Genomic DNA, 22877 nt, shown 5'->3' with positions numbered 1-22877 from the left:
TTTCTTCCCCTCTTCTGGCACTTCAAAGCTAATCAGTATGGAGAGAATCTCCTGATCAGTTTAAGTTTGCTTTCCCTATGTCTAGCCAGATATTTAAGGGCAAGCTTTGTCTACATCACCTGAGCTTAGCACAAGACACATTTGACCGTATTCCTTGGGAAAACTTCTTGAGACCCTTCTTGATTATTATAGTCACCTGGTCTGGAAATGCTAGCTCGAGGAAAGCCAGCTGAGACTAGATCGATCCTCTGGAGATATCGTGTGGGGGGAGTGCTAGATGATGGAGAAGATTTTCGGGAACCACCCAGTTTTAAGAACCTTGTGCTTCCCCAGTCAGCACTGTGTTTCTCTGTTCTTTCATAATTAAAATTTCCAAAATGTTTCCCTACTCTCAGGCTCTGCTTGCTCAGTTCCCATTCATGCATCAACCCTTTCTACCCCACCTCAGGTTCCATCACACCCTTTGACCAAAATCTCCAACAGTCTCCTCCTGTCGACATCAGGCAACCAAATGTTTGACTTGATTGGTCTCTTTGTGGTGTTGTTTTTACACATTGCACCAACTTTTGACCTCTTCTCTCAGTGTGCCAGCCCCACTTCCCCTGGCACACTCTCTCCTCCCTCCCCCTTGCCACTTTCTTTTCTCCTCTCTCCCCCTCTTCCTCTTCTTTTCCCTCCTCCCACCTCTCTCTTTCCTTTCTGGTCCTAACTCTGTCCTTAGTCATCACACACTTTTTCAGCCTCAACCTCTTCTCTTCCCGGTGGCAATTTTATCCTATCTGTCACGCTCCCCCCGAAGCTTCACATGTGAAGGCATTGTTGCCAGCTGATGTTTTCCTGTGAAATAACAAATCATGAAAACACTCCTTCATCGACGGAGTACTCCACTGAAGAATTCATAGCTAGATGGACTTAGAGGAAGCGGGTCATTGAGGGAGTGCCTTTGGAGGGTACAGCTTGTCCCAGACCTTTCCACTGTTCCTTTCTCTCCGCTTCCTGGACACTGTAAGGGATAGCATAGTTTTCTTTAAAGCTGGTCGTTTTAACATTTTTGAAGTTATTAGCATAAAGTAATTCATGGTGTTTCTTCCTTACTATCTTTTTAATGGATTCTAACTCTGCAGTCATGTCCTCATTACCATCCTACGTGCTATTTATTGATTATTCATACTGGTCTCCATGATTTTTTTAGTTTTGTTAGAAGTTTTTCATCTTAGGAACGTAGAAGCAGTTCGGTTTATAGAGTGCTTGTCTGCCATATTCAGTCCCCAGCACCTCATAAAAGCAGGCATGGAGGCACACGCTTGTAATCCCAGCACTCAGAAGGTGGAGTCAGGAGGATCAGAAGCTCAAGTTTGCCTTTGCTCCATTGCAAGTTCAAGACCAGCCTGCTTACATTAGGCTCTGTCTCCAGAAATGTTTGTTATTTCCGTTTCCTTTTCAAATAAACAACTGTTGCCTTTGTGACTCCTTTCCACCATGTGTTTGCTTTCTGATGAGATTTTCTTCCTACCTTTTCAAAATTTCTTCCTTTTTACTTTATGTTTTTCTTCGATTTCTCTTCATATCTTCTTATGGTAGATATTAATGTCATTCATTTTTATTTTCTAATTTATGAAGGGCTATGGGCATGTTTACAAGCATTTTTTCAGCCATAACCTTGCATTGTTGGCATGCAGGGTTGGCATTACTGTCCCCTTCGCAAGCCTTCTGACACTCTTTATAGCTGTTTAACTCATAAATTGTTTCAAAGTGTATTGTCCAACTTCCAAATGAATGGCTTCCTTGATGAGATCTTTTCTCAAATTCCTAGCTCCAGAGATCATGTCCCGTGTCACATTGACCCTTTGCAATTTCTGGGCTCTGTCATGTAGCCTCCTACCTGAATAGTTTTTATTAATACCCACATGTATAGAATAATTTTTCTTCCTGTGTCCATTGCCTCAAGTTCATTCTCCACATCCCCAAAGCCTTCCATATCTTCTGTAACCTTTTGTCAGCCTCTGTTCTCTATGCTGAGTTTCTATAGTCTCCAGCTGAAAGTACCCCCTCTCAACCCGGTTCCACCTTCCATATTAGCTCCAATATCTCCACATGGTTCTCCTCCTGCCTGGGGAGGAGGGACTGTTTCCCACCAGCCCACAAAGGCAGAAGGGGCAGGAAACAAGGAGCAGAGCTTGGAAGGCCAGTGAGCACGACGAAGATCATATACTCCGGGAACCACTTCAGAAAGCTAGCTCAACTTTAACCTCAGAGAACAAAGCCTAACCTTGTGGTTTGGTTGAGGGAATGCCAAGGATAGGTGTACCTAATCAGTTAAAACTAGGCACTTCAAGGATGCTTGATTTACATTAAATAGCACACTCCTGTCATATGAATGGAAACACAGTACCTAGTTATCCTATAGGCACAGGGAGGGGAGAGCTAGCAGGAAGCTGTGTGAAAGGCCATATATCAAATATGGTCAGGGGCATCTGTGTCTACAGACACTCTCCAGATGAAGTCAGGCAGAGAGCAGCAGGCCATGCTAGGGAGAAGGGGTCCTGCATCTTAATGCTGGGCTATGAATAGCTATCCAGACTGGGAGGACTACAACCTCAAACAGAGCAGGGTCCTTCAACCTTTCCACGGTAGCTTGGCAGGCCAAGACCTCTTCTGACAGAAGCTGAAGTGGGACCCTGGAATTCTTACTAATAAGGCAGCTCTGACAAGTGTTTTTGTATGGCCACCTTGTTGGGCCTTGTTCAAGAGGAAGAAATAGAATAAGAAGCACTGTGAGATGAGTAGGAAAGGCAGCCCCGAGTCACTCAAGACTCCATGCCAGAGGCAGGGAAGGGGAACACTGCACTATACTGCAGGCAGTGATCATGAGATTGGACTGAATTTACCATCCCCTAGGAATATACCCCCACCCCAAAGTGATGGAACCACCTAAGGATTTCATCCAAGCAAAGAGGAAAAACAGACAAAAGGAGAAAAACCAGAGCCCACAAAATATATATATGAAAGCACAGTAAGCAAAAGGGGTGAGGGTTGGTTGCTGCATGCCAAGTTCATTCATTGAATAAATACATATTTTTAAAGCCAAAGTATGATCAGATACTAAGCTCCCATTTTCCCCCAGAAATACAGTGCAGAGCTTTAATGACTTCATGCTGAGAGAACCCTTGCCCCACAAGAGGCACCGTTTTAAGGCCATCACACGAATATGCACAGTAGGTCATTAACAGTCCTTCGATTACTTATGACTGTTCCCCCTATACAGAGAGAGGACTAAGTTCATCTGCAGGGCCACTTTAAGCTGTAATACTGGTGGGCTTGAGCCGTCCCTTTCTCTGACCTCTCCCGAGACACCTAAAAGCATATGCAGGAAGCTGCAGTTGGCTGGCATTTCCTGACTGGGCCTTCAGATCAGCAGCCCTAGAGCAGAGTACCTGTTAAAGTGACTGGACACCCATCTCAAAGTTCATGAGGCAGGGACGGTCTCTACAATGTAAAACCACAGGGCAGAAGTTTCCATGAAGCTAACCGCTACACATGCAAAGGGATCCCCAAACTTGCTGTGCCTAAGGGGGCGCCTGAATCCTAGGTGGCCTGGTGAAACAAGACATGCCCCTGCTGTCCTGCATGCCATTTTGCTTGTTTTTAATAAGCCATTTGGTGTGTAACGTGTGTGTTCGGCCTTCCAGGTTCCCACGGGTGCTAAGTTAGACTTGAAGGTGGACTCGATAGAAAGAAAAGTTTCCATCAGAGATCAGCCAACCCTTGACGAAATCACCAAGAAAAAGAAAACCACCGACCAACCGCTTGGATTTCCTGTTACCCAGGACCAAGATGATAGTGAAGGAGACCTGAAGGATGCTGACAAAATAATGGCACAAAGGTTTAAAGTCTATGACCAGAGTCTGAAGGACATCCAAAACATCCTCACATATTGGGACCGCAAGCAAGGGATCCAGATGCCCCACACCGGCATGGAAGATTTAGCCCATGAGCCTGATGACCAGCGCCAGGCTCCCTCCGGAGGCGGCGGAGGAGGAGGTGGTGGGCGCAGGGGCCGCAAGGACAGGGAGAGGGAGCGCTTGGAGAAGGAGAGGGCCGAGAAGGAGCGCCTGGAAAGGGAGAAGGCTGAGAGGGAGCGCCTGGAGAAGCTGCGGGCCATGGAGGAGCGGAGTGACCTGGAAGTAGAGGGGGAAGAGGAGCAGCATGAGGGGAAGAAGGATCTGGGGGTGCCCTTTATCAGCATCCAGACTCCAGACTTTGAAGGCGTAAGCTGGAAGCAGGCCCTGGAGAGTGACAGGCTTCCCAAAGAAGAGCAGGTACAACTGCTTCTGTGCAGTAAAACCACAGATGAGGCCTAGGGACTGTGCTAATTACCATAAACATGTTTCTTTCTATTGAAAATCCACATCCCCTTTGGTTAATCTCTGATGCCTCCTTGGATATAGGACAACAATGGCTAAAGGGACATTTTTGAACTATAGACAGTTCCACCAGCTTATTCCATCTATCTGGACCCCATTAAAAGCCATCTGTACAGTTGATCTTTAATATTGCCAACACTAGTACCCAGGGTAATAAGAGATGTGCTTTGGAGTCAATCAAGAGACTTCTCTATTCCAAAATGTCTTTCCCGCTAGCTTTCCTTTGGGGTGGGAATTAATCTTTTAGGTAGCTTTTCACTACTACCAACACAAGTACAACCTCAACTGATGACTTATGGGGAGAAGGAGATAGGTAGATAGATAGATAGATAGATAGATAGATAGATAGATAGATAGATGCTATATCACATATATGTGTGTGTATATATGATTAGAAAGTAAAATTCTAGGCTAAAGGTCACAGAGTCTTTGAGCAACCACTTACCTCAGCCTTAGGAAGCTGAAGGCAAACACCAAGATACGATGGCCATGGCCATGTTCCAATAACCTTTCCTTACAAAAGCAAACAGCAGCCCAAATTTCTCAGAGAGTGGGTGGGCCTTGGTCTGCTGACCTCTGGTTCATCAGTGATGAGGTAGAATCTTTAGAACAGATGAGAACCCTACAGCGGTGATTGGCAGGTAAGAGCTGGAGGAGGGTGAACACCATCCTTTATGAAGGTGACTTTTTGGGAGTGTCCTCGCAGCCTTACCACTGTGGACCCAGAGTGTGGCTAAAAGAGCATACAATACTCCCTCAATTCAACACACAGTTTTGTTTGAGGTGGAGCTTAGGTAAAGGGCTAGTGGGAATGGGGACTCGAGAAATGCTTTCCTTTCTGCTGAGAACATCTTAAGTACCCTCCACATTCCGACTCATAGGCTGGCTGGACTTTAACTTAATAACTAGTGTTAGGGACTTGTGGCATTCTCTGCGGACATTCTAAACCCTAGGAAGCACCTCGAGCTCCATGCCAGGATGCTCTGTGATCCACAGGGAGGAATACACAGGTTACATGGAGGTCTTGACCTGGTAAACCTACCAGGCCACTTAGTCCACAGAACAGGCTATGGTCTTCACTAGTGTAATGAGTCTAGACACTGAGTGTGCATCCTGGTAAAGAACTTGCTGCCCAGGTCCCAGACCCTTGCTTTGGAGATGACTCACATATTATAGAGCACGGTGTAAGAAAGCCCAGAACCTTAGCTTTGTTTTCTAGATTTTTTTCTTTGCTGTATATAACCTGGCCCCCTCCTAGCTTTTGTTTGTCTTTGGAAAGAAAGAACATTTAAAGAAAAAAAAAAAAACGAACATGAAATATGAGAACAGATGAGCTAGGTCTCTGCTCCAGAGATCTGAACCTTAAGAGCTGCTCTGTTTAAATTAAACAGCCTTGTGGAGGGTTAGGCAATCTGTGTATCAGCCTGGTTCCTGCCTAATGGAGTCTTTGGTCATATTTGCAAAGACAGACAAAGGGTCACAAGGAAGTGTGACAAAGGCTGTGAGAAATGCAGAGCATATACAGCCCACAGCAAAAAGCCTCCAGGGTAGTGTGAAAAGACTGGCCGAGCTGAGTCGGAAGTCCATTCTTCACTTATTATCTCTAGAGAACACTGAGGGCAGGGAAGGCTGTATGGTCTACCCTTGTTCATTCTAACAGGGGTGTAGAGTCGGTGCAGAATCTGTACAGGAAATTAATGCAAAGCTTTTCATCTAGATCCTGGACATGCTAGGCCTGGGGTCCTCTGGACCACCCATTCCAGCTCCTGCCTTGTTCTCCATCATCTCTTACCCACTGAAGAGGCAGTCTTTCATCGCCAATGAGGTCCTGAAGCACTTTGTGTTTGTGATCCCAAGTGATGAACTCGCTCTGTTGGACGAGAAAAAAGAATTGGATGGAGACTCAGATATCTTCCTCAATGCCATGATAGCCAAGGTAAAGCCTCTGTGGCTGGTCTTGAACTTGGCAGGGTTTGCAGGACAAGGGAGGAAGGCCATCCCCATAGGGCAACACTCTGAGTCTGGCATGAGGCATGTTTCTCTGGACCTCCTGCCTGAGGAGCCTCCATGAACTTCCCTCACTGTCTTCCCTGTGTCTACCTAGGAGGAGACTGAAAATGATTGCTGCTACTCTTTGACTTTCCCAGTCCCAAAGGGACAGCTTAGGAAATATATCACATTACTCCAAAACTCATATCCAACAAAAAAAGTTAGTCAAAGCTAGTTTTTTTTTAGTATTATTATTATTATTATTATTATTGGTATGAGTTTTTTCATGCCAATGATTGGGTCTGTCCTGAGCTTCTGTCCAGCAGTGTCATGTGCTCTGACCATATTTCCCATGATCCCTCCTGCCCTCTCCCACTAGTCCCTTTCCTTCTCCCCAAACAGTGCCCCTTCCATTTGCATGCGCAAACACGGATGTGTGTTTGCGCTGATATGCATCCGCATGATCCAGGTTCCGCACATGAGAGAACGCATGAGGTGTTTGTTTTTGTGAGTCTGGCTCTTTTCATATAAGGATCTCCAATTCCCTTCATTTTTCTGCAGATGACATAATTTCACTCTTTTTTTTTTTAAATACGGAAATAAAACTCCGTGGGTGTGTGTGCGTGCACGCGTGTGCACGAGGGCAATCTTCTCTTCACATTCTTCTGTTGCCGAAAACCTAGGCTGACTGCATGACTTGGCTGTTGCAAATAGGGCCACAATAAGCATGGAGGAGCAAATGTTTCTGTGGTAGGTTGACATAGGTTCCTTTGGGTATATTCCCAGGAGGGGTAGAGCAGAATCATAGGATAGTGGTTTGTTTGTTTGTTTATGTTGTTGGATTGTTTGTTTGTTCTTTGTTTTTGAGGAGTCTCTGTGCAGATATTTTCCACAGTGGCTACAAAAGTTTACATTTCTGACAGCAGTATAGCTTTAGTTCGCATCTCCCTGATGGTTAAGGATGTGGAGAGGTTTGAGGTTTTGTGTTTTTGTTTGTTTGTCTGGGGTTTTGTTGTTTTCTCATGTATCTATTGATCATTTTTACTTCGTCTTTTAAGAAGTAACTTTCATTTCATTTGCCTGTTTATTGGTTGGGGTTTGGGAATGTATTTAATTTCTGGGTCTTTCATCTAGTCAAGATATTATTCCACTGTCAGATACACAGCCAGCAAAGGTTTTTCCTTGTTCTGGGGGCTGTGTCTGCCCTCTGCTCATGGTCTGGGGGTTGTGTCTGTACTCTGTCCGTGGCTTCCTGTGCTGAACTGGTGCTTCTGGGTTTCAGGTGATCCCATTTAGTAATTCTTGAAATGATTTCCTGAACTGTTGGAGTCTTCTTTCACCCCTGCCTAGGCCTGTATCTTTTTTAACAATTTATTCAATTCCTATCCCAGCTCTAGCCCCCTCCCTCTCAATCCTCTCCTCCCTTTTCTCCTTCCATGCCCCTCCCCCAGTTCACTCCTCCCCTTCCCTCTGACCCTAGCCTATCAGGTCTCATCAGGACTGCCTGCATTGTTTTCCTCTGTGGCCTGGAAAGGCTGTTTCCCCCTCAGGGGAGGGGGAGGTAATCAAAGAGCTAGCCACTGAGTCAGAGACAGTCCCTGTTCTATGCCTGTATCTTAAAGTATTCTGTTTCTCTTTTCCTCTCTCAGTTTCAAATCTTACATTAAAGTTTTTGGCCAATTTTGAATTGCTTTTTGGTGAAAAAGATGGATGTAGTCTCATCCCTCTACACATGGGTATCCAGTTTTCTAGCACTGTCTGATGAAGACACTGTCTCTTCTCAATAGATGTTTTAACATACATTATGTACTTAGAAAAAACTTAGGTGGCTGGAGCTGTATGATTTGTCTCTTGGTCCTCCATTTCTTTCTACCCATCTGTGTGCCTGTTGCCATGCTCTTTAGTGTAAGCTGGTGACATGGGATGCCACCAGCTTTGCCCTTTTCCTCAAGATTGCTTTGGTGACTCATGATCTTTGTGCTTCCATATAAAACTTGGGATTTTTTTTTCTGTCATACGACTGTTCTCATAAGAATTTTGAGACAGATTGCATTAAATCTGTAGATAGCTCTCGGTAGAGTAGCCATTCCCACAGTCTTAATTCTCCTCGTCTATGAGCATGAGGAGACTTTCTGGTGTCTTCTTCGCTTTCTTTCTTCAACCCAAACTAGCTCGTAATGTCAGTAGTGTGTTGACCAATATGTGTGAGTATGTGTATAATGTGTATCAGTGAGTGTGGCTGTGGGTGTAAGCTAGGAAACCAGGAAGAGGGCCGTTAGAGGGCACCCAGTGTGGAGGAAGGAGGGGCCATGACACATGAAGCAGGAAGAGAGGCTACGGGGGAGGGGATCAAAGTGTACCCGGGTGGCCATGAGGATGAAAAAGGAGGGAGGGGGATCCGCAAAGACAAATTTTGTTTGAAAATGCCATAATGAAGCACAATACTGTGGTATACTAATTTTGAAGAACTGCCTCTTTTCAAAAAGCCGAGAGACGTGTTCTAAACCTAGGCTAATTCACGGTGTAAGAATACAAAGATTAGGGCTGGAGACATGGCTCAGCGGTTAAGAGCACTGCATGCTCTTCCAGAGGTCCTGAGTTCAATTCCCAGCAACCATCTATAATGGGACCCAATGCCATCTTCTGGCCTGCAGGGGTACACACAAGCAGAGCACTAAAATACATGAAACACAAAAATCTTAAAAAAAAAAAAAAAAAACTTTTAAAAATAAAAGTCCTTTTAAAATGCAAAGATCATAGGTTAAAGGAACATACACCACCAGAGAAAAATTAGATTATTAAAGAAATTACCATGAGAAGATTGATATTTTGCATAAAGTCACTTTTTAATCTCTTTGTCTATTAATACATGAAAATAAATTTCAGTTGAACCAATTTTTTAATTATCAAAATAAAAATCGTGTAAAAGTAGAAAAATTGTGCATACAGTTCATAGAAGAAACCACAAAAAGCAATAATATGTAATATTATATACTATATAATATATAATATTATATTATTAATATATAATATATTATTTATATATAATTATATTATTATATTATATTATATAATTATATTATATAATTATACTATATATTATAATATATTATATATTATTATATATTATTATATAATTATATATATAATATAATTATATTATTAATATATAATATATAATATTATAATATATTATATAATAATATATAATATTATATACTATTATAGTATATAATATATTATACTATATATTATATTATATATAGTATAGTATACTATATTATATTATAGTATATATAATATTATAATATTACAATATTATAGTATATAATATTACAATTATAACCATGACTTTTTATCCCAAGGAAGAATGGTGAGCCAACATTTTTATCCCTTTGCATGCACTTTGCACTTCCCAGGAAAAAATGAAACCGCCTGTAGGCCCTGACTACCCCACCGTGAGGTTCTATCCCATGTCCAAAATCCAGTTGCCTAGAAAATCAACATCTGGAGTGATCAGCATTAGTGGGCGTGCCTCACCAGAGCACCCAATGGTGATTCCGCAAAGCAAAGACAGAGTGGGAAAGTTAGCGTCATCATCATCAGGAGCTATTATACCAAACCCCTCTTCTGAAAACTGGCCCTGTCCAAAAAATAAAAAAACAACATTTAAGCAACTTTTAACTTGTCATTTGAGGAAGAACTGTAGCTCTTTTGCAACTGACAAGGAAATTTTATTCTTGGACTAGAAGATAATAGCTTAAAATATAAAATGATGGTAAAATTCAAGTTATCATGATTGGACATACATGAGAGGAACTTGATTAAATTATACTACAGAAATGTAATAACAAATGCAATGTGATAATCTGTAATATCTAACCACCTGGGATCTGTCTTAATTACTTTTCTATTCCTATGAAAAGACACCATGACCAAGGCAACTTCTCAAAGGAGGCATTTAATGGAGGCTTGCTTACAGTTTCCAAGGGTGAGTCCATGACTGTCATGGCAGGGTGCATGGCAGCAGACAGGCCTGGCGCTGGACCAGGAGCTGAGAGGTTACGTTTTATCTGCAAGTTGGAGACAGGGAGAGAAAGACTATGCCTGGCATGGGCTTTTGAACCTCAAACCGCATCCCCAGTGACACACTTTCTCTAGCAAGGCCACGCCTCTTAATCCTTTCCAAACAGTTCCACCAGCTGGGGACCAAGCACTCAAATCTGAGGCTGTGGAGGCCCTTCTCATTTGAACCACCACAGGAACACAGCTATAAGAAGGAATGCCTAAGGGACTGGAGAGATGGCTCAGCAGGTAGAGCACAGGCTGCTCTTCCAGAGGGCCTGAGTCCAATTCCCAGCAACCACATGGTGGCTCACAGCCATCTGCAATGGGATCTGATGCCTTCTTCTGGTGTGCATGAAGACAGAGCACTTGTGTACATTAGATAAATAATTAAATATTTTTTAAAATGCATGCCAAAGGCACCTAAGGAAATATTAATATGCTCTGTGTGGTGTTGTAAAAGTGTTGTTCGCATTCCTAGCTCTGACTGACTGTTGTGGTAGTGCAGGAGCAAAGCCCTTGTTGTGAGGAGACATGAGCTGAAGTACTTAGAAGCAGAGTGTCAGGTTGGTGGGGACCTAGACTCATCAGTGAGGCAAACAAGCACCCGGGCACGTCTGTGAGGAATTTCCTAGACTGGGTTAGTTAACACAGAGAGACCAACCCCAAATGTGAGTAGCGCCATTCTTCTGCCTGGTAAATCCTGGACTGACTACACAGGAGAAAGCCAGCTGGGTGTGAGCATTCCTCTCTCTCTGCTTCCTGACCAAGGGCCCGTGGCAAGCCACCCAGCACTCCCACCACCATGACTTCCCCGGCCTTTGTAGACTCAACGCGGAAGCCAGAATCAACCCTTCCCCAAGTTGCTTTTGCCAGGCAATTCACCAACACATGAGACAATACAGTCGCCATCTGGGGCTTGATTTAGGGTTACTGGAAGTCAGGGCTGTACTATGCCTTCAGTTTTTAATGTCTTCTAATACTAAAAGGTTAAAATGATCAATGAACTAAAAATAAGAGAAAAAAATAGATCAAGTAGCATGAAAAATGCACTAGAAAAATGGGAGCTCCTTATTAAATATGCCCAATTAGATACAAGTGCTTGCTTGTACTCCATCCCAAAATAGTAAGAGATTCTGTTAAATCCCTTTTTTAAGTCCCAAGAACAAAGAGAAGAAGAAAGGAGATGGTGGGGAGTGGAATATACCAATAAAATATTAACCATCATGTGGCAGGTGGCCGGAGAAACTGGCCCAGGCAGTGCCAAGGAAGTTGAATGCCCAGCTGGCTATGATGGGACCCTGCCAGGAGCTGAAATCCATTCCATATGCTCCCTGCCAGCTTCAAGATTGCTGTAGGGTTTCTCCTTCCTCCTCAGGGGACAGAGTACCCGGAGAAACACTGAGCTTTTCACTAACTCACGAAGCTGGCCCTACCTTTTCCCAGAGGCCAGCACCTGCGGCTCACCCCCCCCAGACCACAGACACGCTGTGAGCACCTCTTGTCTTTGCTGTGTGCCGCACGTAATTAAGCCTTTGTGCTCCCTTTAAATTAAGGCCCAAGAGGAACAGGCCTCTTCGTCTAGGGGGGCCAGGCTGAGAACGAGAGAAAAAGCCGAACAACTTCGTGAAAGTCAGAGGGAAAAACGCCGTGCAAACTACACCAGGAAAGGCCTCACCGGAGGGCCATCAGGTACCACGGTTACAATGTCTGACATGGATCAGAACAACTTCGACGGAGAACACACCCCGGAGAAGTTCATCAGGTAGGCCTTGCGGTGACCAGGGCGAGGGAGGATGCAGCCCCGAGTCGGGAGCACCACTGTCGCAGCACCAGACAGGTGCAGGACTGTCGCGGGAGGCCCTACAACCTGCCATGCTTAACCTGTCCTCCTCCCCGGAAGCATGGTTACTCTGAAAGCCAGTGTGGTCATTTCAGGCTGAACCACTTCCGGTGGATCGTGCCTCCCAATGGAGAGGTGACCTTGAGAGTGCACTTCTCCTCTACTGACGTGGGCAACTACGACCAAACGTTTAATTTCGAGCTCCTCGGGACCCACCGCCAGTACCAGCTCTACTGCCGAGGAGTCTGCACCTACCCGCACATCTGCAAAGACCCGAGGTGAGTGCATTTTATTTTCAAAGGTCCAAGCGTATGCTTTTGAGTCCCTCCATCCCCAAGACATTTCCAACAAGGTAGGTGTTTAATAATATGTGGGGACCGATGAAAATGCTAAACAGATAAAGGTGCTCGCTGCCGACACACATACACATACACAAATAAAATAAATAAATATAAATATTATACTAATAACAACAACAATACCATTGAACTGGGAACATACCCCAGACCCTCTTGTATCAGGCTTCAGTGTATCAGACCTTGACATAATAGCAACATAGATCATATGATACTACAAGGTATTCCCAGACTGAAACAGAATAAACATTAAATTAAAAGAGGGGAAAAAAGTCCTCTTATGACAAGCGAGTCCATACATGTAACTAGTAAGCAAACTCAGAGCACTTTTAGTTTTACTCTAGGGTTTGTCATCCTGTGAGATGAACACGCGCGGGAACCTCCACGGCTGGCTCTTCTCTGAGCCACTCAACACCGCTGTGCACCTGGGAGGGCAAAATGCAAGGTGGCCCCCCACTGGAGAGAGGACCTCCTGTAGCTGGCCCTTCTTCGTAATTCTCACCAAAGAGCCCTGTTTGACCGAGGAACTGAGAAGCTGATTACTACCTTCCAGAACTATGTAATAGTTTGTCCTAGAGATTCTTGTGGATGTTTCATATCTGGGTGTTCTGGGAGCAAACTGTCCAGCTCAGTGCCACGTGTCTTTTTCCCTAGTTCAAACCACGTCATCTTCTCTTAGAAAGCAGGAGATAAAGCTTCCACAAAGATCCTCAAGCCATCTGTCTTCGGACACCCACTGCTTTCCCTGACACTGGGGTGCTGGGTTCATAGCACACTGAACCTCCATCTGCGAGTCCTCATGTTTACCCCTTCCTCCCCTGTCTTCAGAGTGGTGTTCCCTCAGAGGAAGAAAGATAAGAAAGTAAACGAAGTCATCTTCAAGAAGTACGTGATGAGCACGGAGAAGTTTTACTTTGGGCCTCTGCTCTGTGGAAAGTCAAGGGACAAGTAAGTGTTGTGTTCGTTCTTTCAGACTCAACTGCAGATTTCTGGGTTGAGTTCACAAACGCTGCAAGGAGAGGTTTCATGTAAGCATGGCTTTTATTGACACTGCCCCAAACTCGTTACCAGGAAAACTGGATCCTTGTGTCCCAAGTCTCTGCTTTGACAGTCAGGTGACTCAGCTACCACTCTCCCTCGTGGGAAAACCTAGAAAAAAAGACCAGGCTTTGGAAGGCAGCTGTGCTCACCACTATACCACCAACGCAAGACCAGGCTTTGGAAAGGTGGAATCAAGACTGCACTTTGCAGTGTATCAAGTCTAAGCTGTTTAGAAGATTTCTCTAGGAGCCGCATAAATCAGAGAATAGAATATTATGGTTTGGGTTCTCACAAGACAGTGCTGTCTTCAAGATGGCAAAAACTGTGAACATAGACAGTATGACAAAAGGTGAGTTGCATGTAGTCAGAAGGAAAGGACAAGGGATGATTCGACAGAGAACTTCTCCATACACGAGAGGAGTCCACAACAGACATGAGAAAGAGGGCCCAAGTTCTTGAAGGAAACCAGGAGAAAGGCTTCTTGTGGCTCCACAAGAAGAGTGGAGGATCAGCCAAGTCAGTTTTACAAAAAAGGCAGGAAGATGAAAATGCAGTCATGCACTGGGTTCAACCACAGGGCATTGGGGAGGGGGTGGCGCTTAGCAAGAGTCCTTATGGAAAATCTCTGGGAATTATGCCCAAGTTAAATAGGTTGAAGAGTCAGTGCGAAGGAAGAGGAATAAAGATGGATGCAAAAAATAACTCGCAGGAAAAGTGTGGTCATCAGGATGATGGGAAGTCAAGGAACGGGGCAAGATGGAAAGCTGGGAAGCCTGGTTGGATGCTTTTGTTCTTGTTCTGTCTGTATTCGAAGGGAAAGTGAGACGAGGGGGAAGTTAGAGCTATTCATCGCATAGCTCCCTGAGACTACACAACAGGATATGGGGTGCTGGCCTTTGCCAGGAGGAGGAAACACTATCTTATACCAGGAGGGAGGAAAGTAAGATACATTTGGGTGAAGATATGATTACAGGTATTGGATATAACTAATGGAACAACTATGCTTATTTCCTCCACGACAAATTATTTGAGGTCATCTTAGAGAAAGTGAAGAATGTTTATCATGAGGTAGAGACACTATGAAGAACATTTGTTGTAGGGAGGTGAATGCTCACACCCAGTTGGCTTTCTCCATTTTGGTCAGTCCAGATTTACTGGGCAATAGGTACTGCCCACATTTAGGGTTGGTCTCTCCATCTCAGTCAAACCAGTCTGGAAAAATCCCTCACAGACCTGTCCAGAGGCCTTATCTCACAGATGATTCTAGATCCCATCAATCTGATACTCAAGTTTCTAAGTAGCTTAGTGGTAGAGTATTTGCCTCGTTCGCTGTGAGTTCAATCTCCAATTCACATAAAGTGGAGACAGAAGAGTCAGAAATGCAAAGTCATCTTTGGCTTCACACAGGTTTCAAAGCTGAGCTCCATAGTGTCTCACCAATAGGAATACCCAAACATGAACTGAACAAAATTTATACTAGTAGATACGCAAATGAGGAAAAGCCCATGGGGTTTCAACCATACACAAAAAACTACAGGCAGCTAAGTAAGAGTTTTTCCCTGGGAAGACCGTATCAATTGGCTATCCAGTCCCAAATAGTCATCCCTGAGAACATACACTTAAGTAACATTATATCAACTGAGCAGGTTCTATTTAAGAATATGTATGTATGTATGTATATACGTATATACGTATATGCATGTAACAACGGTCAATGAAGAGGCCATGAACTTGAACGAGAGCAAGGAGATGTATAAGGGAGGGTTCAGAGGTTGTACAGGGAAAAGAGAAATGCTGTAACTATATTATAATATTAAATTTTTCTCTTAAAGGCTGAGCCACACAAGAGCCTTCTCAGACATGGGGAGAGAAGGGGGAGAGGCGAGTATGTGAAAGGAACAGTTGAAGATTGCTAAGCAGACAAGCAGAATCGGGGTCCCAGATGAGGTTACTTATCATAATCATAATATTAGTGATACCAGTTTTTTGTTTTGTTTTTTACTTATTTGGAATTTTTATTACGCAGGCAAAGAATTGAGATAGTAAAAGAACCAAAGTCCCCATCCAGTCCCTCCTTCCTGTGGCACACACAGGGTTTATTTTGTACCTCTTTGATGGGGCTAATGGATTATCTTTGTTTCCACATTTTTTAAATCTCCTCTAGTTTGTTTCCTGAGGAGCTAGACTAGAAAGTGAGATAAAGATGCTAATGGTGGACAAGTCTTTAAGACCCAGAAGAGCTTAGGCGGCTCTATTTGATGGACACGCATACAAAGTTTAGTGGTGGGAATCAGATAAAAGATGGTTATTCACATATTCACAGAAGTGTGTGTGTGTGTGTGTGTGTGTGTGTGTGTGTGTGTGTGTGTGTGTGTTGGGAAGCAATGGGATTAACAACAGTGATTATTATGGTCCAAAACAAGACACAGTGCAAATGCCTTTCACTCACTCACTTAAGCCTTGCTGAACCTGTCAGCAAAAATAATGGTGTCGACCTCACAGGTTTGTGAAAACTGAGTGATAAACAAGAACTCTTTAGCACCATGCCAAATTCTGACATTGATGTGTAAGACATTGAGGTCACCAACCCTTTCCCAGTTACTCACATAGAGTTGCCTAACTGTGGCTCTCCAGTTTGAACCGGTCATTCTCTCTCCTTCCATCCTCCATCACAGCCTGCTCAAAGCTCTTTTCAGACTGTCTCTGCTTTTCTGGCCCAGGCTGTGACCTCTGATGATGCATATCTGTAATTTCTCCAGCCTTCTTCAGTGGTTCCTTTTCTGTTCATTGCCTTTAACAAAATGTCTTCCAATAGCCCTGGTGCTTACCTCTACACATTCCTCCAAGGGCATTAGGGAGCAGAAGCAAACTAGTCATCTGAACAAGGCCAGATAAATTCATGTCGGAACATTAACAGTAGAAAAAGGTAAATGAGATCATCTCCAAGACAGGTGGTCCAAATGATAATCTCTCAAGGGAATACAAAGATAGATAGTCACTTTTCTTGGAGTTCTTTGCTACAAACTAAGAATAACTGCCATTTGTAGGGCATTTGATACTTCCATTAGTTCTAAGAGTTTCGAGTTTACAATCTCACTTGTTACCAATCAACCCTAAGCAACACCATCACCTCATCTTAGAGATAGGAAGACCAAGGCTTATGGGGTCACATCACAGTGCAGTATTCCCAGAGGCAAGTGAACAACCATAGATGTCATGCTCTTAGCCAGCATGCCATTGCCTCGGCACGGTCACACCGCCCTTTCGAATTCCATCGCACCTCATAGGCTCCTTTGACGCCTGAACTCTCACTCAGTCCTCGCAACCCCATCCATCTCCCCATTCATCTCCAGGTATAAGTCAGCCTTGTTCCTTGGCAACATGGAGTCACTGACGATCCTGAACGATTCTCCAATGATGGTAGAGGCATACTTCTGTTTTCAGCATGATGTCAAAGCAAACACCTACTTTCTAGAGCCTTCCAACATGACTCTGAAGCCCAACGAAAAGCAGGTACAACCAAAGGGTGAAATTCCAGCAGAGTGAGGGTGTCTTGGGAAAGTCAAGACCTGACGTGCTCGGTGCAAACGGGCTTTCTTTTGACTCTTCCATCAGATAGTGAATATATGGGCCTACCCTACTGCGGTCGGTGTCTGTGAAGACAGCCTTGTCTGCTGTATCAAGGAGAACCCAGAGCCAGCCATCTTTAGGCTACACTGCCAAGGAATTCGCCCAGAAATTGAGCTGGAGCCAAGGCAATTACATTTTGACAGGCTCTTGCTTCATAGGTGAGAGTTCTGGGTAACTCAGGGATAGGTGGGGAACTTCAAGAACACTTAACTCTAAGGTAATCAGCTGGTCCTGAGCTACTCTGGGCTTTCTGGGTTTTTTGTTGCTTCTTTGTTTCTTGAGTTTGTTTGTGTGTATGTCACTAGAAATTGAACTCCAACTCAGAGCCTAGTGCCTTCTAGGCAAATAAATCTGCCACTGAGCATCCGTGTCCCCCAAGCCCATACTTTGCCTTTTGATTAAACCACGAAAAGAAAAATCAAAGATTGTCTATTCACCCATATATTTGAATTTTTTTCATATGCTTTTTTCCTGTGGTTCCGAGTTTCTGTCTGATGTCATTTCCCTTCATTCTAATTCCCTTTGAATTACTTGTAATGTAGAAATAACACCAGCCACCAAAGTGATAATAATGTACCACCTCTCAGGGCTGGGTCACCAAATCAGACTGCTAGCAAATAGGTCCAAACTTCAGTAGTGTCCAGGTTAGCCTGATACAAGCTTGGGCCATCTGAGACGAGAGAAGCTCAACTGAGAAAATGCCTACATCTCATTGACTTATAACAAGTCTCCAGGGCATTTTCTTGATTGATGATTAATGTGGGAGGGTCCAGCTCAGGTGGTCCTGGGTTTTGTAAGAAAATAAGCCTGAGCAAGCCATAAGGGAAAGCAGCATTTCTCCATAGTCTTGGCTTCAGTTCTTTCCTCTAGGTACCTGCCTTGACTTCCTGCCCTGACTTCTCTTAATGATGGATTATAACCTGGGAGTTATAAGATGAAATAAATCCTTTCACCTCCAGGTTGGTTTTGGTCATAGTGTTTATCACAGAAATAGAAAGCCAACTAGAACAGCTAACTATTTCAAAGATAAAGATAATCAAAACACAGAGGAAGAAAGATGTCTGGGGCATCTTTCATGATCTCTCACTTCCTGCTCACATCAGTCTTACACTTTCTGGCTCAAATTAATAACTCAGCCTTAGCCAGGTGGTGGTGGCACATGCCGTTAATCTCAGCACTCAGGAGGCAGAGACAGGTGGATCTCTAAGTTAGAGACCAGACTGGTCTACAGAGAGAGAGTTCCAGGACAAGACAGGGTTACACAGAGAAAACCTGTCTCAAAAAAAAGATAGATAAATAAATAAATAAATAAATAAATAGCAAATAAACCTCAGCCTCTAAGAAAGTGTTTTTGATAACTTCAGTCAACAGAAAATAATTGGTTTGGAAACATATCTCATTTTTCATGCCAAGTACTCACCTACCCCCAGGGAGTCCACTGTCATATATTCAGGGTCTGAGTTTATTTATACAAAGAATCCTAAATTAGGGACGTTGCCAACATTCCAGACACGGGGGTCATTTTCTTAGGAAATATCGTTAGTCTGTTGGACCTGACATTGGGTTTACAACACGATTAGACCAAGTCACCTGCCATCATTCATTCCTCAGAGTCATCTCCCAGAATTGATAGAAAAATGGATCACAAGACAGATACAGGATCTTTAACCCATTACTCACATGAGTAAAAGCCATCAAACAAGTAATATCATGTCTTGAAGAATGGTTTGATTATATCAAAAATAGAGGAAAGAGAACATAAAAAAGTAGAAAGAAACAGAAAACACCCAACATGACAGGTTTTAAGACATTAGGAAAAGGAAATATAATCATCAGAATGTATGTGTGTCTAGTAACTGAGCTTCGAGACACACGAAGCAAGAACCAATAGAACTAAAACAACGAAGAGTCTGTGACCATGGTTAGAAATATATTAATAGCCTTATCTGAAAGGCTAAGAGAATAATGAGTCAGAAGCTCAGCATGGATGATCTGTTAACTGCTTTAACCTAATTAAATGTATCTTATTCTAATTTTTATTGAAAATTTTGTGTGTGTGATGTGTTTTGAACAAATCCACACCCCCCTCCATTTCCTCCACTCCAAGTCTTCCCTCTCCTCACCACTACTTTTTCTCCCAACTTCAAGAGCTCTGGGTTTAGACTTACTGAGTCCACTTAAAGCTGGCCATCCGCGCATGGGTGTAGGACCATCTGTAGCATGTGTGCAGCCTTTCAGAAGCCACACCCCTGAAGAAGCCATCCGTTGCTAAGAGGTTCCTGGCTAAGAGTGGGATTTTGTGAGCTTCCTCCCCCATCCATGTTGGGATTTTGACTGGCTTAATCTTGTACAGCTCTTGTGCATGAAGTCACAGCATCTATAAGTTCATGGGTACAATAACACTGTATTCCAACCAATACTCTGCTGATAGTTCACCACTGATCTCCACTACTTCTTGTTCTTCTAATCTCTCTTCTGCGATTAACTGTCAGCCTTCTAGGAAGCAGTGTGGAACCACTTCCACATTTAGAGCTGAGCAACCTTAGTATCTTATTCTTTGAATGATTACCAATTATGGATCTTTATTAATTGCTATCTGATGAGGGCTGAGAGACGCACTCATCTGTGGGAATAAGTGTAAGAACATAGAGAACAATTTGCTATGTCAGCTTAGCAAAATAATTGTATTACATTCTCCTCCAAAACCTACGACCTAGCCAGCCAAGGGGTGCTATCCAGTTAACAGTACCAAGTGTGAGTTCTTAGTTGATTCTGTGGGTTTTTTTGTGGTGTCCTTGACCCTTCTGGCTCCTACAGACAGTCCTTCCTCCCCTCTTGTGCAGGATTCCCTGAGGTCCACCTAGTGTTTGGCTGTGGGTCTCTGCATCTCTTTCCATCAGTTGCTGGATGAAGCCTCTCTGATGATGATTATGCTAGGCTCCTGTCTAAGAGTACAACAGAATATTTTTAGGGATCATGTCATTGATATTTTATTTTATTTTGGTTAGTTATGTGTGCTTCTATCTTAGGTCTCTGAGCTATTCAGACTGTGGTTCCTGACCCTCCAGAGAGGGCCGGGGGTGGACCTCCTTCCATTACCAGACCTTATATGGGTTAGCCAGTCTCACAATTTCCATGCCCCATCTACCCCCAGCACATCTTGCAGGCAGGAAATACTGTAGGTCAAATGTTTTGTGGCTGGGTTAGTGCCCCAATCCCTCCACTGGAAGTCCTGCCTGGATACAGGAGATGGCTGGGTCAGGCTCCATATTCCCCAATACTAGGAGACTTAGCTAGGGTCACCCTCAGAGATTCGTGGGAGTTTCCATTGTACTGGGTTTCTAGCTCATCCCTAAGATGGCCCCCACAATCCAGTTGTCTCTTCAAGTCCTCTCTCCCTTCTATTGTATCTTCTACACCTGAGATTCTCTCTTCTGTCTCTTGTATTCTGTTGGTAAAGCTTGCATCTGTAGTTCCTATTTACTTACCTAGATTTTCCATCTCAAGGATTCTCTCAAATTTGTATTTTCTTTATTGCTTGTATTTCCATTTTCAGGTCAGTTTGCTTTGTCTTGGCTCTCTTGGCTTTCTTTAAGGGATTAATTTGTTTCCTCCCACTGTTTATATATTCCTAGATTCCTTTAATGGATTTGTGCATTTTCTCTGGAAGGGTCTAAGTCATCTTCATAAAACTGGTTTTAAGGTCATTTTCTTGAGCTTCAACTGTGTTGAAACACCCAGGGCTTTCTGTAGTAGGATAGCTGGGTGTGGTGCCACATTGCCCTGGCTGTTGTTGATGGTGTTCTTACACTGGCATCTAAGTGTTTGAGGTAATTATAGATTTAGGTACTGTTTTCTGAGTTTATCTTTATTGGATGGATGGGTTTTTTTTCCCCTTTGGTTCCATTTCCTTTCTGGTCTTCTGGCCTGAGTGGCCTGTGGTTCTGGTGATGAGTGAGTCCTCAGGTCCAGTAAGGTGTCTCCGCTGGGGTTTTGGCAGCCTGAATGACCATTGGTGCTTCAGGCACCGGTGTTGTGCAGTGGGTGGTTTTTTCCTCTTGTCGTTATGCTCCTGGAATAACAACCCATTAGATTCATTAAATATTTAAAAATACCTAGGCCATATAGCGGGGCTCTTCTTTGACTAGCTCATAACTTAAAATAACCCATTATACAGGACACACAAATGAGAGGAAATGGGGCTGTTGGGGTATTTGGATGGGCTCTAAGGAGTGTTGGTGCACTGTGGGCAGGGTCCTACCTAGAGTTCCAGGAGTGATGGCTGGTAAAGCAGTGAGCCTTGCAGGAGTCATGAGCCAGGACACGGAAACAGGGGAGAGCCTATTTCTGATTTTTACCATCTCTTCCCATGTACTGTTTTGGGTGTTGTTTGTTTTTATTCCAAACCCTCCATGTTTATCATTAATTTATTAATATAAAACCTCTTTAACTTTTTATGTAAGCATTTAGCGCTATCAACTTTTCCCGAAAGGCCACCTTCACTGGGTCGCAGCGATCCTTGATTAAGTTGTGTTTTTATTTTCATTCAGTTCTAGGAAATAATAATTTTCTTCTTGATTTCTTCCTTGACCCAGTTGTCATTCAGCAGTGTGTTATTCAGTCTCCTTGCGTTATGTACTTTCTGTGGCTCCGACTGCAATTGATATCCAGCTTGATTTTGTTGTGTTCACTTTCGATGCAGAATGTTATTTCGGGTTTCCTTTATTGGTTGAGACTTGCTTTGCATCCTAATATGTGGTCAGCTTTGGAGGCAGTTCCATGGACTCCTGAGAAGACGTGTCATCTTTAGGGATTGGGTGGAATGTTTGTTCTGTAAATGTTGATTAGGTCTTTTTGATTTATGATGTCATTTAACTCTGATGTTTCTGTTATTTTGGGGCTCAGATGACCTCTCAGTGAGAGTATGGTGTTGAAGTCACCAACAACCACTGTGCTAGAGTTAATCTGTGGATTTATTTTTTTAATTCATAAAATAGATTTTGATCATTTCTTTTCCCTCCCCCAATTCCTCTCAGCTCTATCTCCATCTCTCTACCCACCCAACTTCATGTTGTCTCTTTTTCTCTCTCCCTCTGCCTTTCTTTTCTTTCCTTTAATGAGTATGAAGTGATCTGTCTTATCTTTGATTTGAAATCTGTTTCATCATGTATTAGAGGAGCTATGGCTGCTTGTTTCTCAGTTTCATTTCTTGGAATTCCTTTTTCTACTCTTTAACTCTAAGGTAGTATCTTTATTTTATTGTGAAGTATGTTTCCTGGAAGCAGCAAAAAGACAGATATTCTTTTCTAATCTAATCTGCTTGTCAGTATCTTTTTATTTGAAAATTGAGACCACTAATATTAAGACTTATTATTGAACTATGTGCATTAATTCCTGTTTTTTTAACTTTGTTGTGTCCTTAGACTTCTTTTGATTAGCTGCCTTAGCATCATTTATTTATTCCATGTGATGTCTTCAATGTGTTTCTTCAGAATAAAATTTTCCTTCCAATATCCCCCTTTACAGTTG

General features: G+C 43.3%; 1 protein-coding gene across 1 annotated transcript in view; it reads left to right on the top strand.

Annotated features, from left to right (window-relative positions):
- Positions 1–22877, top strand: part of Hydin (HYDIN axonemal central pair apparatus protein) — a 355607-nt gene that overhangs the window by 266390 nt on the left and 66340 nt on the right. Inside the window, exons 46-52 of the mRNA XM_021632513.2 lie at positions 3690–4319; positions 6142–6360; positions 12035–12243; positions 12417–12599; positions 13506–13625; positions 17072–17231; positions 17334–17506. Of these exons, the coding sequence (XP_021488188.2) occupies positions 3690–4319; positions 6142–6360; positions 12035–12243; positions 12417–12599; positions 13506–13625; positions 17072–17231; positions 17334–17506 (1694 nt within the window). The remainder of the gene's footprint in view (positions 1–3689; positions 4320–6141; positions 6361–12034; positions 12244–12416; positions 12600–13505; positions 13626–17071; positions 17232–17333; positions 17507–22877) is intronic.

This window comes from Meriones unguiculatus, chromosome 10 (assembly GCF_030254825.1).
Source record: "Meriones unguiculatus strain TT.TT164.6M chromosome 10, Bangor_MerUng_6.1, whole genome shotgun sequence".
In the NCBI taxonomy this organism is placed as follows: domain Eukaryota; kingdom Metazoa; phylum Chordata; class Mammalia; order Rodentia; family Muridae; genus Meriones; species Meriones unguiculatus.
This window is presented reverse-complemented; position numbering and strand designations above follow the sequence as displayed.